This window comes from Rousettus aegyptiacus, unplaced genomic scaffold (assembly GCF_014176215.1).
Source record: "Rousettus aegyptiacus isolate mRouAeg1 unplaced genomic scaffold, mRouAeg1.p scaffold_m13_p_1, whole genome shotgun sequence".
Lineage (NCBI taxonomy): Eukaryota > Metazoa > Chordata > Mammalia > Chiroptera > Pteropodidae > Rousettus > Rousettus aegyptiacus.
In genome coordinates, this window is record NW_023416284.1 from 179593969 (window position 1) to 179610619 (window position 16651).

The 16651-nt window shown below is 59.2% G+C and overlaps 1 protein-coding gene and 1 pseudogene across 5 annotated transcripts in view; both read left to right on the plus strand.

Moving 5' to 3' along the window:
- SYNJ2 (synaptojanin 2) overlaps positions 1-16651 on the plus strand; it is an 87432-nt gene that overhangs the window by 53285 nt on the left and 17496 nt on the right. For all 5 annotated transcript variants that reach the window (XM_036223184.1, XM_036223192.1, XM_036223203.1 and 2 more), the window contains 11 exons: positions 653-749; positions 3056-3228; positions 4314-4395; positions 5028-5177; positions 5266-5431; positions 7919-8110; positions 9946-10027; positions 10742-10882; positions 12543-12735; positions 15039-15197; positions 16208-16364. In XM_036223184.1, the coding sequence (XP_036079077.1) occupies positions 653-749; positions 3056-3228; positions 4314-4395; positions 5028-5177; positions 5266-5431; positions 7919-8110; positions 9946-10027; positions 10742-10882; positions 12543-12735; positions 15039-15197; positions 16208-16364 (1592 nt within the window). The remainder of the gene's footprint in view (positions 1-652; positions 750-3055; positions 3229-4313; positions 4396-5027; positions 5178-5265; positions 5432-7918; positions 8111-9945; positions 10028-10741; positions 10883-12542; positions 12736-15038; positions 15198-16207; positions 16365-16651) is intronic.
- On the plus strand, positions 13129-13247 carry LOC118606839 (annotated as a pseudogene).

Here is a 16651-nt window from a genome sequence, read left to right on the forward strand (position 1 = left end):
AGTCCAGACTTTTTTCTATATTTAGGCATAAAGATCACCCTATTAAATTACAGTTTTACATTTGCTTTTGGTTTTTCCTTTTTTTTTTTTTTAAAAAAAAAACACTACATTTAAACATTCCTAACATGATCACAATTGTGGTTCTCAAAAGCTGGTGATAAAAGATAAATATTAGCGTCTCTCCCTAATATTTCAACATATAGATTTTAAAAATGGTTTGTGATATACAGATTTTTCTAAAGACCGAAATTTTGTTGTGCCCTCTTGTTTGGGTCAAGCATCATGAAATGCAGCACTTAGACTCTGAGGTTGACAGCTCTCCCAGTTTTTCTAGTTCGGAAAAGGACAGGCAGGACCTAAGGAACTAGATTAATCTGAGACAGTGCACGTGCATTTACAGGCTGTGTGGATGAAAGGCTGCGTCAGCTGTTCGGGAGTCGACGGGCACGTTTCAGGAAGTCCAGCCTGTCCTCCGATGTCACGCTTGTCTCAGAGTCTGATCCGCCGTGTTTGTTCTTGGCCTGGAGGACGGCTCATCCTAGATCCTGGCGCCCAGCCGGTCCCTCCCACCCCCTCTCGCCTCGAGGAGGGCAGGGCTGTCCACCTGTGTCCTGGGGACCTGCGGTCACCGCGCTGTGCTGCTGTGTTGCAGGCATATGGTGCTTCTGAAGGAGCAGTACGGGAAGCAGGTGGTCGTGAACTTGCTGGGGAGCAGAGGCGGAGAGGAGGTGCTAAACAGAGCCTTCAAGGTAATGGCGCCCGCCTCTCCACAGTGGGTGGGGGCGGGGGGGGGATGGGGAGGTGGTGCCCCCGCCCCCCAGAAGCAGGCGTCTGCAGGGAGCCGGAAGCAACGGTGGCCCTCTCTCCACGTTCGTTCGGGAGGTCCGCTCCCTTCCTCCCACTGAGAGCTCCAGCATCAGGTGGTTTGGACTCCTGACGGGTCAAGTGTAATTTTTACGAACTCATGGCAAGATAATTTGCCCGACGTCAAACAGAACATCTCCCGTCGCCAGCTGCATTTCCTTCGGTACTGCCTGCTGGGACCTTGGGGACTCAGAACAGCTGGGCCTATCCCCGGCTCTCCTGGATGGACACACATACGCTCACCCGCCTGTGCATGTGCACACGCACGTGCGTGTGTCTGGGCTTCGCCCCACGCACCCCTGACCTGGTCAGGGAACCCGAGCTCCCCCTTCCCTCCCTGGTCTCGCTCCGCTGCTGAGGGCACCTCCTGGCAGTTCATAGAAACACCTGCCGGGCACTTGTGCCCAGAGTGGGTCTTCTCGTGTAAAGCGAGGCGTCTCGCGCGACTTCCTCCTGCTGTCTTGGAGCCTTCAAACACCCCACCCTTGTTTGGGCTGCTTCCTGTGCCCTGCTGTCCTGGGCTCCCCTGGGTTCCGCTGTGCTGGGCCGGGGAGCTGTGGGGAGAAACCCTGGACAGGGGACGAAGCAGTCAGGGCACGAGGCTCCCCACCCCACCCTCGGGGGTCTCTCCCTGTCCTCCGCTCTCGTGGCTGCCAGTGTCTCTAGTCTGCACCTTGAGAAGCCACAGAATGGTCCTTTTTTAGTTGCCCATGGTCCCCACGTAATAGAGAAAAGCCCGGAAGCCCCTGACGGAGTCTGCATTAAGACCTCACCAGAAGTGGCTTTCGCTGCCTCCCTGACCCCTGGCTGAGGGCCACCCAGTCCATTTCACTCTGCATAGGGAAGCCACGGGCCTGGAGCAGACTTTGCGGTTGCCAGTTTCTTATGGCCAGACCTGCTTTTCCTGTTTGGTTTGTTGCTGTTAGCAACAAGCTTGAGAATTGTCTCCCTTCACCCATCCCGGCAGCAATGTGGGCAGCTTATTTTGAGGAAGAAGGAAAAACAAAGGGAAAAAAGGAAGAACCCCCCAAGAATCTCGTTATGCCTTGAGCTATGGGACAAGATGTCCATCAGCCCCAGTCCCATCGGCTGGTGGAAGCCCCCCCGAGCCAGTGGGCTCTTGTCACAGGGGATGGCAGTGGTCCCGTGGCCCGTGTCGGGAGGGCAGGATCCTGGGCAGGCAGGAGGCAGGAGGCTGACATGCCACCTGCAGGGGACCTGACCGGGCTGTCATGTGGAGCCCCAGTGCCCCAGCCCGGTCACCTCTGAGTGCTGAGGTCCATGGACCTGCAGCCCGGCTGCTACCTGGAGGTTTTCAGGCCACAAGGTGCTTGCTCCGGAACGCAATGGCAGTCAGTGACACACTGTTCAGTGGGGCGACTTCTTTTCCATAGCGAGACTTCCTCAATGATGGCAGTCACACGTTGGTTTGCATCCTTGCCTGTGGTGGACGGGCACTTCGAGTCACAGGGAGCAGACGGCCCGACGTCCTTCTGGTCCTTCAAAGTCATCAGACCATCTGGACAAGTCTGACCTGAAGCCGTGCAGGGCAGCGGGAGGCCTGAGCCAGGTCTCCTGGGGGGGCAGTCAGTTCCTCCTTTTCCACGGGGCTGCCTGGTGAGCGAGCCGCGGAGCGCTCAGTGAGGTTCCTCCTGTGGAAGGGGGGCCCCTGCCGGGAGCCGCGGAGGGCCTGCCGGGAGACCCAGCCCCTTCAGAGCACACCCACCTGGAGGCCTGTGCGTGTCCAAATGGGGCCGGTTACCGGGGCAACGGTGAGCTGGATTATGAGCTCCCAGCCTGCTGCGCTGCCCTGTGCCCCGTGGGCCTGTGGCACTTGGGTGCCCGAAGAACAGAGTGGTCTTCCATCACCGCAGAGGGGTGATGTCGGAGGAGGGCTGCTGGCTGCCCGGGGAGCCTCGCCCGCCCTGGCTGCCGTTGGCCCCAGGGGGACCTTCTGCCCTTCTGTAGGCAAGATGCTCTTTCTGGGTTCGCCCCCAGGGTCTGCTCTGTGCTTCCCTTCCGGGGTCAGGACCGACACCACCCCTTGGTCCTCCATAAGCCGCAGCGCTAAACCCTGCGATCTGGTGGTGACCGACGGTGTCAGCTGCTCAGGCTCCCGCCAGGAGGGCCGCGCGGTGGCCGGGTGTCTTCTCCCCTGGCCCCCTCCCACCCTCTCCCTTTCCCCTTTCAGAAGCTGCTCTGGGCTTCCTGCCACGCCGGTGACACGCCTATGATCAACTTCGACTTCCACCAGTTCGCCAAAGGCGGGAAGCTAGAGAAATTGGAGAACCTGCTGAGGCCCCAGTTAAAGCTGCACTGGGAAGACTTCGACGTGTTCGCCCAGGGCGAGGACGTCAGCCCTCGGTGAGTCCTCGCCCGCCCTCCCGGGCCGCAGCTCAGCGGTGTTGGGGACCTGGGGTTCCGGCCTCTCCGTCCCCTTCCCCTCGGTCAGGACTCGCTTTTGTGAGTAGATACAGCGCAGCGTCACGAATTGACCACGAGAGGGACTGGGGTAAAATGCGGAGCCACGGGCACCGTGTAACCCATCCAGACGGTGATAAAAACCCTTGAGGGTGAGAGGGACAGCCACCGGGTCCCCGCTGCCCAGGGAACCCGGGCCAGGGAACCCGGGCCATGCTTTCCCTGCTTGGAGAGGAGGAAAAGGATGGTCCATGTCCTCACACTGCCGTTCCTCCTCCTCATTCACGGATTCTGTATTCGTAAATTCGCTCGCTCGCTAAAATTTGTCACCCTAAAATTGACACCTGTGGCCCGTCGTTCACAGACAGGCTCAGAACGGTAAAAACAGCGCATGGGTCAGTGTGCATGTCCCGGCTGAGGCCGAGTGTCCTCGCCGGCTTGTCAGGGCCGCGTGTGCTCGCCGGTCGTTGGCGGCGTCACCGTTTAAAGCGGCCCCTCGTGTGGCGGCAGGCGCCGTCTGGGGCTTCTCGGTGCAAGGAGGCTGTGGCGTGTCCCGCGGAGCAGACCCGTGCGTTAGGGACGCTTCGTTCGGGCATGAGCGTGCTGCTGGCCGTGCGTTCGGTGCTGATGAACGCACGGTGTGTGTTCAGCCAGGTCACATGTGGACAGGCTGATGGCAGCGTGTGGCCGGAGGCCCGCGGGAGCCTCGCACAGAGCTGTCCCCTCTTAGCATGGCACAGCATTCGCTTACAGTTCATTTCACCAGTTGTTCACGGGAACTTTCTAGACCGTGACTACAGTGAGTCACGGGAATTGACTCTTCATGATGACTCAGGCGTGCGGGCTGCTGAGAACGTGCGCTGGGGTCCGTCGGGGTAGAAACAGGGGTCCCGGTGAGCTACGAGGGAGGAAGTGAGGGGTACGTGTTTGTTTTGGGAGGGGTCTACGGACATCAGGCCACTGTGCTACAGCCACGGCTCCTTCCAACAAAACCCGTAGCCACTTGCGTTTCTTGTGGTTTTCCTAAGTTTTCAGAAAGGCACTTTGCGGATGAACTGTCTCGACTGCCTGGACCGGACCAACACCGTGCAGAGCTTCCTCGCGCTTGAGGTCTGTCCCCGCCGCCCCGCCTGTGCCGCGGCCCCGGCCTCTGGCGGCAAGGGCCGGGCCGAGCGCGTTTCGTCTGCCCGACGAGGGCGGCGTCGCTGGCCCGGCTTTCTGACTGGGCAGTGGTGTGGGACGAGGTTTTCCCGGGTGGCCGGCTTGCCTGTGACCCGCCACAGGCAGACTTTTCATGCACCTTTTGTAATGCCTCCCATTCACGGTGGCCCAAGGCGCCAGGTGCGCCTTGAGGAACACAGGTGCCGTGTAAGGGTTCCCGGGAACGGGCCGTGGGAGGCTGGCGAGGTGAGGCTGGGTCTGAGGCCTGGGAGGGAGACCGAGCCTGGCTCCCCGCTGGGGGGAGGCGGGGGGTTGCAGCAGCTGCCCTCCAGGCCTGCCCGCCTGCCCCTGCCGTCCGGCCCGCTGGTGGCGGGGCAGGGAGGCCAGCAGGGCTGGGTGGGGTGATAAAGTTAGAGAGCGTTGCGGGGGGGTGTGGTGGAAGCCCCCATCTCTGATGCAAGGGTTTCCTCCCTCGTCCAGGAGGGGCACAGGGTGATCACGGGGGCTGGTGACGGTCCCTGGGGCGGCCGTGGGGGAGCCTCTGGCTGAGAAGTCAGTGACAGCTGTCTCTTCTCACCCAGGTCCTACACCTGCAGCTCGAGAGCCTGGGGCTGAGTTCCAAGCCCGTCGCCGACCGCTGCGTGGAGTCCTTCAAAGCCATGTGGTCCCTCAACGGGCACAGCTTGAGCAAGATGTTCACGGGCAGCCGGGCCCTGGAGGGGAAGGCCAAGGTCGGGGCAGGCCGCGGGGGAGCGTGGGGGAGGGCGGGGGCCCGCGGGGCCCCGCCTCACGGCCCGCGCTCCGGCTCTCGGCCGGCAGGTGGGAAAGCTGAAGGACGGGGCGCGCTCCGTGTCCCGCACCATCCAGTCCAACCTCTGCGACGGGGTGAAGCAGGAAGCCATCAAGCTGCTGCTGGTCGGGGACGTCTGCACCGAGGCGGCGGCGGCCAGGGGAAGGACGCTGCTGGACAACACGGCCCTGCTGGGTACGGCGGCCCCCGCCCCCCCCCCGGGGGCATGGAGGCGGCGCGAGCCGGCCCTCCCGCCCCTCGCGCGGCCTCGGCGGGCGGGAGGTGGACAGTCCCGAGCTGCAGGGCTCTGCGCTCCGCTGGGACTCCGGCTCGGCCGGGTGACATGAGCGGTTTGCAGCTGCGTGTCGTGTTCTTCTATGAGATGGGCAGTCACGTGTGGCCACAAGAGGAGGCGGAGAGACTCAGGAAGAAAACGAAGTTTTTTATGCTCATGGGGCCTCGAGATGGCAGGGTTCGGGGGGCACACAGGGCCACATGGAAAGTCCCCATGGTGGCCAGGGGGCAGAAGGCAGGAGCCGGGGAGCACGTAGGCCGTGGCCTTTATCGGGCCTTCCGTGGGAAAGGCAGGGCAGGCCGAGCAGCTTGGGGCCGGCCAGTGTGAACCGTTCTGGTGGGCTCTGGCTGGCCGGTTCCTGGTCCTGGGATGGCTACGCAGAGGGATGGTGCGTCCCGGGGTGTGGGCCAGAGAGAGGAGACGGGGCCCGGGATGGGTTCGTTTTCGCGTCTCACACACCTCCGCGGCTGCTTCACAACAGCCGACGTGTAGAAACATCCTAAGTGTCCGCGATCGTTACGTATAATGCAGTATTACTCAGCCACGAAAGAGACGAAATCGTGCCCTTTGCCACAGCGTGGATGGATCTTGAGGGAATTTTGCTGAGTGAAAGAAGTCAGGTGGAAAAGGACAAAAACCACATGTTTCGCTCGTAGGAAATAGAAAATGAAAAGGAGGCGAGCGAAGAAAATAAAACGAGAATAAACTCACAGACTCAGACAGCAGAATGGTGGTCGCCAGAGGGGGAGGGGTGGAGATGGGCTGGGTATGGGGGAAGGGGGTTCACCGCATGACGATGGACAGGAACTAGGCTTTCGATGGGGAGCACACAGCAGGGTGTACAGGTACCAAATCATGGTATCGTACACCGGAAACTTCTGTGGTGTCATTAGCCAATATTATCTGAATAAAAATAATTTTAAAAAGAAAAGACTAATTGGCTAAGCCCAGGAGGGCAGTGTCTGCCCAGCCAGAAAGGTTTTTTAAGACGACTAAAATTTACGTAACGTATACAGAAAATACAAATGCGCGCAGAATGCCAGCTGTCACCGCGTCCCCCAGGACTGCGTGCTTTCCGGCCTCGAGGGGCGGCCCACTCTTGCCCTTCCTTAGTGTGGACTGTTTTCCCAAGCCGAGAGGAGAGGACTCTGAGGGAGTCCCTGGGCTCTTCCGCAAGGGTCGATTTCTTCGAGCGCGAACTCACCCCAGAAACGCCTTCTCACCCCGAGTGGGTTTCTGGTCCCATTGCCAGGGGTCTTTTTCCCAAGGAGTGTCCAATGAGGGCCACGTCTTGCTTCTCTTCTGGCCTCAGGACCCCGTAGAAGTAGAGCCCACCATCCGCTCTGGGGGGCAAGACTGTCACGATTCTGTCAATAACTAGAGGTTTCTTTTTTTAAAAAAAGTGAGATATAATTGACATAGTTTCCGGTATACGGCATAATGATTTGATACATGTCTGTGTCGGGACTGTGATCACCTCAATAAGTCTAGTGAGCATCCACCACCATACATAGTTACAAAACGTTTTCTCATGAGAACATTTAAGATCTACTCTCTTAGCAACTTTTAAATATACAATAGAGTATTGTTAACTAGAGTCTCCATGCTGTGCATCACGTCCTTGGGGCTTATTTATTTCGCTACTGGAAACATGTACCTTTTGACCCCCTTCACCCATCTACTCCTGGCTTAAATTCCCCTGTGACCTGATGTCACAGCCTCTGTGTGTTGCGGAGACGGTTAGGAAGAAGAGTCAGAGTCTGAAAATGCTTTTACGCACATGGATGAGGGGGAGGAGGAATGGCGAGGAATGGCAATGCTGGCGGACCCCGCCCCTGTCTCCACGGCTTTCTAGTCTCTCTCACAAAGCTGGCCTTGTAATTTATTCTTAGTTACTCTCAGGTTAGTAATGACAAACTTCAGCCCATTCCCAGGCTCAGCCTCAAGGCCACCACCGTGTTTTTAGCTATTTCTTCTCAGGTATCTTTTTCCCATCCTCGCCCCCAGAGCAAGAAGTCCCAGAATAGGTCAGGCGTGTGCACCCTCCCTGCAATGTGTCCTTGTGTGCAAGTCCACATCTGCTCCCGATGACCTTGTTGCTCCAAGCACCAGGCATCCCGCCAGGACTGCAGGCATCTCTCACAGCATCTGTGGCTCTGGCTAGGGGCAGGGCACCGGGGGGGGGGGGGAGGGGGATGTGTTTTCAGGCCTCTGTGGCAAAAACGCCACAGGGGTGTGTCCCGGTCCCGGGGCCCGAATCCGCAGGACCAGGCGCCCGCCTCCGCCCCTCTCTGTGCTGACAGAGTCCCCATCCGTGTTTCGGGGGGTTGGGGGGGAGACATGAGGTGCAGATGCCGACAACCGCGCCCTCCTCTGCCTCCTCTCAGTGACGCCCAGGGTCCTGCGAGCCATGGCCGAGCGCCAGTCGGAATTCACACATTTCAAGCGGATCCACGTTGCCGTGGGGACCTGGAACGTGAATGGCGGGAAGCAGTTCAGGACCAACCTGCTCGGGACGGCTGAGCTGGCGGACTGGCTGCTGGACTCGCCGGGGCTGGCCGGGGTCGTCGAGCCCCAGGGTGAGTGCGGCCGCCCGGGCAAAAACAAAGCATGGATTCTGGGACGTGCTCTGCCCCCGGGAGGTTTGGCGTTCGGCTCTTCCGGCAACGCACCGTGGTCTGGCATCCCAGGGCATGTTAACCGTTTGGCGCCTACTCTTCTCCAGATGTTCGGGGGGCGGTGCAGGGGGCAGGTATCAAAGTGGCCCCCCTCTTTTCTCTTCACGTGTAGAGATCGTGCAGTTTTAGGTTGTGACCACGAGCACCTTCATGCCGCGAGGAGGGCGGGCAAGGCGGCGTCTGGGGACACGCTCCTGCCAGCAGCCAGACTCATGTTTCATGCCGCCTTTTCCCAAACCAGCCGTGTAGCTACAGGCTTCCGCTCTAAGTGGCCACGGAAGGATCTGCGTGTCCCTCTTAAGAATGAAATACGTCCGAGTTTGACACCTTGCCTTTTGTCTTAGATCATGCGAGGTAGTAGCAAATGGCCTCAGAACTCAGGGTTTGAGGAGTAAATGATTTGTCTGCAGTCAGCATTTAGCGAGGGGCCTTGCTTTGTCTGGCTTCTTTGGATTCTGGAAGAGACTGGCCATCCCGGTCTCTGCCTGTGGATGTGCAGGGGCCTCCCGCTCAGTAGCTGCCCCGGGCGGTGGGTCCTCAGAGCCCGACCCCAGTCTGTGCCCTCTTGCTGTCTCTCAGAGTCCAGAGTTTGGGGCCGCTGGGATCCTCGTGTCCATGGTGGCCATTCCGAGTACCCACCAGGGCCGGCCCTGTAAGCGCTGAGAACATCAGCCTGGGCCCAAGAAACTGCCTTCCCCTTTTTCTAAAACGGGTCCTCGTCATTTGCCGCAGGAACGGGGCGGGTGGCCCTGGCACACTGGCTCTTAACTTTGTGGGGGATTGTATGGGGCTAGCGTGCTTCCCGGGGCCCCCACTGAAATGTACCTGCGTTCAGGAGAGGGAAGGAGTCGTGACCGTCACCCAGCAGAGCAGAGGAGGAGCGTTTTCTTCTTTGAGAAAGAAAAGCAACTCGCAGCCCGTTAAGCTTGAGGTCCCAGGTTTCCCTGTGTGGCCAGCAGGATAGTGGGGATCCCGGCCTTTCTAATGGAGTCAGGGATGGGGGGCGTCGGCTGCCGCAGAGAGTGGAAGGAAGCGCGTTGGGCTGGATGGCTCGGGCCGCTGGGTGTCAGAAGGACAAGGATGGAGGACACAATCCAAGAGGTTGTGTTAAACTCGGAGCTTCCTCACTAAAGTGCCTCCTGCAAAACCAGGCGTTTCTGGAGGGGATTTCCTCAGGGCGGGCCCCAAGGGACAGGGGCCACCCCCTCGAGCTGGGCTGGGTGCTCCCTTCTCTGGCCACTGTGCGCCAGTCAGTCACTAACTGGGGAAGGCTGAGTCCAGCGCTGTCTGAAGTACTCTGGACACGAGTGTGAGACAGCCCTGCACCTGGTGACTTAGGGTCTGGTGCACGTGGGAGTCACAGGCAGGAAGTGTGCGGCAGGATCACGCTCACTACACGCCAGGGGGTGGGGGTGGGGGGAGGCAGGGACTTCACGTGTGGCATCTGATCCATACTTCGCGGCGACCCTGTGAGGTGGCGGTTACTGTCCCTTGCACAGAGCAGAGGAATGGGGGTTTGGAGAGGTCAGTCACGCGCCCCAGGATGCAGACAGGGAAAGGCCGTGTGGGTGATGGAGGACGGGAGGGGGAGCCCTGCGTGGGGCTCTGCCTGGCGGTCTGGATGGGAGCCCCTGGGCACAGGGACACCTGGCCCACAGGCAGACGTGGGCCCCGCAGGTCAGCGAAGGCGGGCCCGGGCGGGTCTGATTTCCTTCCTCTCCTGCCTTGTCCCCCAGATGGCAGCAGCCCAGCTGACATCTTTGCCGTGGGGTTCGAGGAGATGGTGGAGCTGAGTGCCGGGAACATCGTCAACGCCAGGTGAGGGGCCGGGAGCGAGGGCCGCTGGCGAGTGACGTGGACCCCGCCGAGGGCTTCCCCGAGCCAGGTGCAGGCGCAGGGGGCGGTCCTGCGTCCGAGTCCGCTGACCTGAGCCCCCCGCGGAGGAGGGGCCTCTGACCGCAGTGCTTCGCTGCTCGCTGAGGTCACAGGGACAGGCGGCTCGTCACCGTACCTTCTCTGCGGCGCTGCTGCCTCGGCCCCGCGTGTGGCTGGGGCGTGAGCCTGGGGCGGGGGCAGAGGGCGGCCCGGAGGGCGCTGGTCGCCCTTCCTGGGGGGAGGCGAGGAAGCAGGAGGCCGGGGAGGAGGTCCCGGTCCACCGGGTCCTCAGGGAGGACGCCGCCAGGTGAACACCTGGTCGAAAGGCAGCCAGACCTTTTCTTTCCTAAACCGGTGCAGCTTTACTTCTGAACAGACGACAAAACCAGACTCTCCGGTGCTCTCACGAGCAAGGGCCCATGCTGGGTTTCCGGTAGCAGGGGTGGGGTGCGGGGGGCGGGGGCAGGGGGAGCTGCGACATGCGTGGCACAAGCAGACCTCTACAGATGGTCAGTCCCCGCGGGATCACGGCCTGGCACGAAGGGAGCGCAGTCGGCAGGACATCCGCCTGTCTAAGGGAGAAGCTAGGGGCTGGGGGCCTGGGGGCCTGGGGGTGGGGGAGCCCACCGCTGACTGTACAGCATCCGTCCTCCGCAGCACCACCAACAGGAAGGTGTGGGGCGAGCAGCTTCAGAAAGCCATCTCTCGCTCCCATCGGTACATCCTCCTGACTTCGGCACAGCTGGTGGGCGTCTGTCTGTACATCTTCGTGCGTCCGTACCACGTCCCGTTCATCAGGTGAGAACGCTGGATGCGCGAACATCTGGGGGGACGGGGGAGAGGGGGGCGGGGGGCGTGGCGGTTCTGGGTGTTTTGTCCAGACTTCCTCCTCCTCCCCACCTCCTGCGACAGGAAATGGGCCCTGCCATTATTCTAGATAAATGGAACGAACACCCCCCCCCCCCAGGAGAAGCGAGGCTGAATAGAATATTGTCTAGCGAGTGAAAAGCCACAATGGGAACCTTCTGGTTCCAGGAAGCTGAAGGCCCTCGGAGGGAGCGTTACACGGCCCTCGTCACCCAAGCCCAGCTTCGCACAAGGAAAAGGATGCCTTGCCGAGGTTTAGACAGGAAATCTCTGACCCAGCGCTGAGTAACCCTTCAGGAAATGCCAATTCCTTGGCCTCTCTTAAAAAGAATTCTAAGTAACGTGTGTGGGCGCAGCGTCTCTACCATCGTCACCCCGTTATCATGTCTCTCGAGTGACAGTTTTACGAACGGTCAGGAAGGGAAAGCCTTGGGAGATGGTGATTGTTGTTGCATGTGAGTGGGTGGCTGTGTGTGTGTGTGTGTGTGTGTGTGTGTCTGTGCATAGGTGTCCAAGTGGTGGGAGGACCCCGCCTTTCCCCTCACCTGTCTCCCTGGCATTATTCATGTCACCAGAACGTCCTCCTGTCTCTCACTGCCGAGACCGGCGCTCTTTCCTGAGCAGGGCCACGCCTCCTGGGGCGTCCACGCACTTAGAGGCCCACAGGGGTGCCCGTGGCAGCACCCGGAGAGCAGGACGCTCTGTTCGTCACCCTCTCCCGCACTTCGAGGAGATGCTGAAGTCTCCTTGACTGTGTCTCCCTGATTGTGGTGCTCTGACTGTGGCCGCGTGGCAGTGTCAGAGTGAGTGGGTAAAGGCCAGTGAAGCGTAGGGGAGGGGGGAAGGGCGGGGTCGAGGTCGGGAGTGCCGCGAGGTGCTCCACATTTCCCAGATGCCGCCTGCGGTCCCGGACGCCCGCGACCTCGAGCATGTTCAGCTCACACACCTGTTGGCCAGTTCTCCCCATCCCTTGTCTGCTGGGTGATGCTCCCGGGGAGCAGGCGTAGGCCTCCGTCTGTGCTTTAGTCCGTCTGTCTGTGCGGCCACGCACTGGCTCGCAGGCGTGATAAGCTGGAGTTTTAATGAGAGCGGAAGTCTGCACTGTGACCACCGCACCAGCTGGCCCAGCCTGAACACCTGGCAGTCTCCTGTTCCTCAAAAGGGGTTGCTTGCCTGACGCCATCTCCTGCGCTCCGCAGGATGCTCTGCAGGATGATGGATGGACGGGGTGGGGGCTGGTGAAGTCCACGCTGCTTCCACAAACAGAAAGCGGGGGTACAGGTGATCCATCGTCCAGGGTGGCTTGGGGTGCGCTTTCGTGAGTGCTGAGCACGTCAGAGCTGGGGCCGTGGGGAAGACGCTCCAGACCTGCCCCCAGGTGTCACCAACAGCGAGGGGAGGAGGTCAGGGGTGACCGGGAGTGCATGGTGGCCGCGCTGGTCACTGCGGCTGGGGGCTGAAGACGTGAAGACACAGCGTCAGGGGGGGTGGGCGGTGGTTTGGGGAGTTCTCAGAGCTGCAGGCCTCAAAACAGGCTCGCGCTTCCCGGGGTAGCCACTGAGGAGCCCCGGCCGCGCCTTCTCTGTTCCAGGGACGTGGCGATCGACACGGTGAAGACGGGCATGGGCGGCAAGGCCGGCAACAAGGGCGCCGTGGGCATCCGCTTCCAGTTCCACACCAGCAGCTTCTGCTTCGTGTGCAGCCACCTGACGGCCGGGCAGTCCCAGGTGAAGGAGCGGAACGAGGACTACCGCGAGATCACGCAGAAGCTGAGCTTCCCAACGGTGCGCCGCGGGGCGCGGGCGCGGGCGGGCGGCGTGGGCGGGCGCAGACGCGGGCGCAGACGCGGGCGCAGGCGCGGGCGCAGGCGCGGGCGCAGGCGCGGGCGCGCCGGCCTCCCCACGGGCCGGCCCCCGCGTGGCTGTCCCTCCGAGCTGCTAACGTGGGCAGGCACTGGGGGTGCGAGCAGGGGAGGGTCCTCCACCTGGGGGACCAGGCACTGCGGGGAGAAGTGGGCCCATGCCGTAGAGGCAAAGCAGGGGTCCAGCCCTGGAGGGTTCCACGCCCCGCCCCCGCACGGTTCCTCAGCGACCTTAGCAACCTGCATTTTTTTTACATGCGTTTTCCGATTTTCTAATCTAAGTGTGTAGAATGGGGAAAGAAGACCAGTGTGTCTAGTCTATGGCCATGCCACCCCGAACACACTTGATCCCGACTGAACTCGGAAGCTAAGCAGGGTCGGGCCTGGTTAGTACTTGGGTGGGAGACCACCCAGGAAGACCAGGTGCTGTAGGTGGTAAAAAAAAAAAAAAAAAAGGAAAAAAGAAAAGAAAAAAGAAAAGAAAAGAAAGAAAAGAAAAAAAAAACCAGTGTGTGCATGCTTTGTCCAGGGCGACAAAGCGCATTCGAGTCCCAACAGTGCAAGACTCGTTTTTCCTGAGTCTCACGCTTCGGCACATACATTCTGCTGCGGCTCAGATGAGGAGACACCAGTGAGTTCTGACCTGAGCCCTGGATCCGCCCACCTGGTCTTGCTGTTGCCGATAACGCACGCCATGCTGCCCTCTCATGGTGATCCAGAGGATTTCGTTCCCAAATTCAGATGTGAATGTTCTTTTTCCTGTGCAAACGTGGACAGCCAGCCCGCACACCTCCAGCGGGTGGTAGCTGTTCTTGCTACGGGTCCTTACACTGTAGCTGTTTTTGCTACGTATTCTGCCGGTGTCTTAGACGTGGTCAGCTGCTGCTGGAGCTCGTCCATTTGAGGCCAGATCCCTTAAAACTGACAACCCCTTTACTAGGCGGCACAGCACTCCAGGCAAAAATTCCTTCGTTTTCGTCAATAAGTGCTGTCCTTGTAGCCTTTGTTAGTTGGATTAAAGAAGAAACAAACGAGTTGGGAAATTCGTGTTTTGTAGTTTTCTAGACCACATACCTGTTCTCTTCGTGTGTCTGTGCAGTTTTAAAGAGTCCAGCCCTGTCCACTTAAAAAGTTTTATTGGAAGTAGTAAGCTTGGGATGCATTCAAAAAAAATTAAAGGACTAGTGGTAATGCTCTTTTGGCCAGCAGCAGAAATATCGAGGGTACCTATAAAGTGACACTCCACCTCTTCACCTTCTGATAAGGTAGCCACTAGCCACGCAAAGCTATTTAAATTTAAATTGATGACATGAAAGCTCCCTGGGTTGCCCGGCTACACTTCATGTGCTCGGTGGCTGCAGCGGCTGATGGCTCCTGTTTTGGAGTCGGATGGAAAATGTCTCCATCGCTGTAGAACGTTCTAGGCAGCAAGCACTGCTCTCCACAAGCGTGGCATTTGCTTGCGATCATTTTAATTTTCTGTCCAGATTATTGTCGCTGGTTGTAGGGGAGGACCTAGAACCATAGAAGAGAAACAGATTTTGGTGCAGAGTTCTGGTTTTTATCATGCACTTAGTAGGGTGACCTTCAAGGTTCTGAGCCTTTTTTTAAATGTAAAAGAGACCCAGTAGTGTGCGCTTCACAGGGCTGCTGGGAGGACAGCGTGGCCCCGGAGCAGAGCCCAGGCCTTGTAGACCTTGACAGGTAGCAGCAGGGGGCTCCCAGGGCTGTGCCGGGGACGAAGGGCTCAGAGCGACTGGGCCAGATGGGGAGGGAAGAGGAATGAGACTGGAATGGAGGATCACGGGATGAAAACGTATACAGTCCACGGCCTTTCACAAAGTCGCGTGTTCTGAACATTTTTACCTGTTCCCTTAAACCTCGTCCTCATAACACTGAACGTCTGGGCCATTCTTCTTCAGATAAAGACGTAACGGAGCAGGAGCACAGCCCGAATGTTGACTTCGGGTCGGCAGAGTAAATACCGGCCGTCATGCTGCCCCAGTTAGGGCTGGAGCTTTCTCCAAACTGCGCAAAAACACTATTATTTAAAATTTAAAAAGTAGGCCATGTAAAAGTTCCTCGGTAGGTTTAGGGGATAAGTGAAAAATGAGGCCTTTTAAGTAACATTTTAAGAGCAGTGCATCGGCACCCGTGGGATTTCCTCCCCTCCCCCGCCCGGCCCGCCAGACGGGCGGAGTGGTCACCGTTTTCTCTGCAACGTAGGGAAAGAACATTTTTTCCCACGACTACGTGTTCTGGTGTGGCGATTTCAACTACCGCATCGATCTCACTTACGAAGAAGTCTTCTATTTTGTCAAACGCCAAGACTGGAAGAAACTTCTGGAATTCGATCAGCTCCAGCTGCAGAAATCCAACGGAAAAGTAAGTCGTGCCCTTGAAATCGTTTTTCGTTAGCAGCCACCCCAATAGGGAGTCACGTCTGCTGAACGTATCCGCTCGTGTTCGGCAAACGGAAGCTCCGCGAGGGGGTTTCACGACGACTCTGACCCGTGCGGCCGGTGAAGGCAGAGAAACGTGAGCGTCCGTCCACACACACTTCCTGTCCCTCCTCCAACGGGCTGCGTGCAGGGTCCGTGTGTCCTCATGGCCGTGGGGCCAGCGCTATACAAAAGGACGCTGGGGAGCGCGCAGGCCAGCCGCAGGGGCCGGCGGCAGTGGAAGTCTCGCTGCCGACGCCCAGTGGGTCTGCTGTCCCTCACTCCTCCACGCAAGCTGAGCCTGCCTTCCTGTCCCACCAGGGAGTGAGTAGCCGAATGAGCTGCACGACACGGCCCCGTGTCAGCCTCAGAGCACCCCGCAGTGTGCGGACGGCGAATGCCGGTGTCTGCGGCCCCCCCCCCACACTCACGTGCAAGCCTCGTAGGGACCATGAACTTCAGATGCGCTAAGCCACCAAGTCACCTTAGGCTCTGCTCAGAACGCCGCTTCGGCGATTTCCTTGTTTCTCGTTGGCGGAGACACTAACAGGGTCTATATCTAACGTGCTTGACACGCCGAGGTGCCGGCGTGGTTCTCGGGACTGCCCCCCTAGACCGGCTACTCTGCCCATCGTGCAGACATCCTTGCCTTGTGCCTTTCACTGTCTGTGCGGGCCGACGAGCTGCCAGGGTGACCGGTCGGGTGCCGGAGGTGGGGGGCAGGGAGACCCAAGGGCGACGCGTCAGTCGGCGGGACAGATAACCGTCACTCTTTTGCTAATTGAAAGGCGCACATACGTCCAGGGTTAGACATATTTGTCAGTATAATGTAGATTCTGTGACTTTTAGGAACAGAGCAGCCAGCAACGTGCCTTTTTTAATTTCGTCTTTGCATCTAACGTACATACTCTAAGAGAACTCAGGTGGTCTTGTGACTCCTTTTTCTTCCAATAGATTTTTAAAGACTTTCATGAAGGCAGCATTAATTTCGGACCCACCTACAAGTATGACGTTGGCTCCGCCGCCTATGACACAAGTGACAAGTGCCGCACCCCAGCCTGGACAGACAGGGTGCTGTGGTGGAGGAAGAGGCAGCCTTTTGACAGAACAGGTGTGCGAGAGGTGTGCGCGAAACAGGCGACCAGCGCCAGGGCCGGAAGGTCACGTCGCTTTGGCTCAGAGCTCTTCGCTATGAAAATGACATTCTTGATAACCCCAGACTACACCACAGTCATCCCAGATGTCAGCCCCCAAACTTCGGAAGCCGTGCTTTGGGGGAGCTTCCCTTGTCCCCTGCATCATGGCTGTCCCCACCCCACTGCCCTGTCTGCCTTTTGTTCCCGGCAGCGCAGACAGAAACCGTGACTCCGCCCTCCCACACGCATGCACTTTATCCAT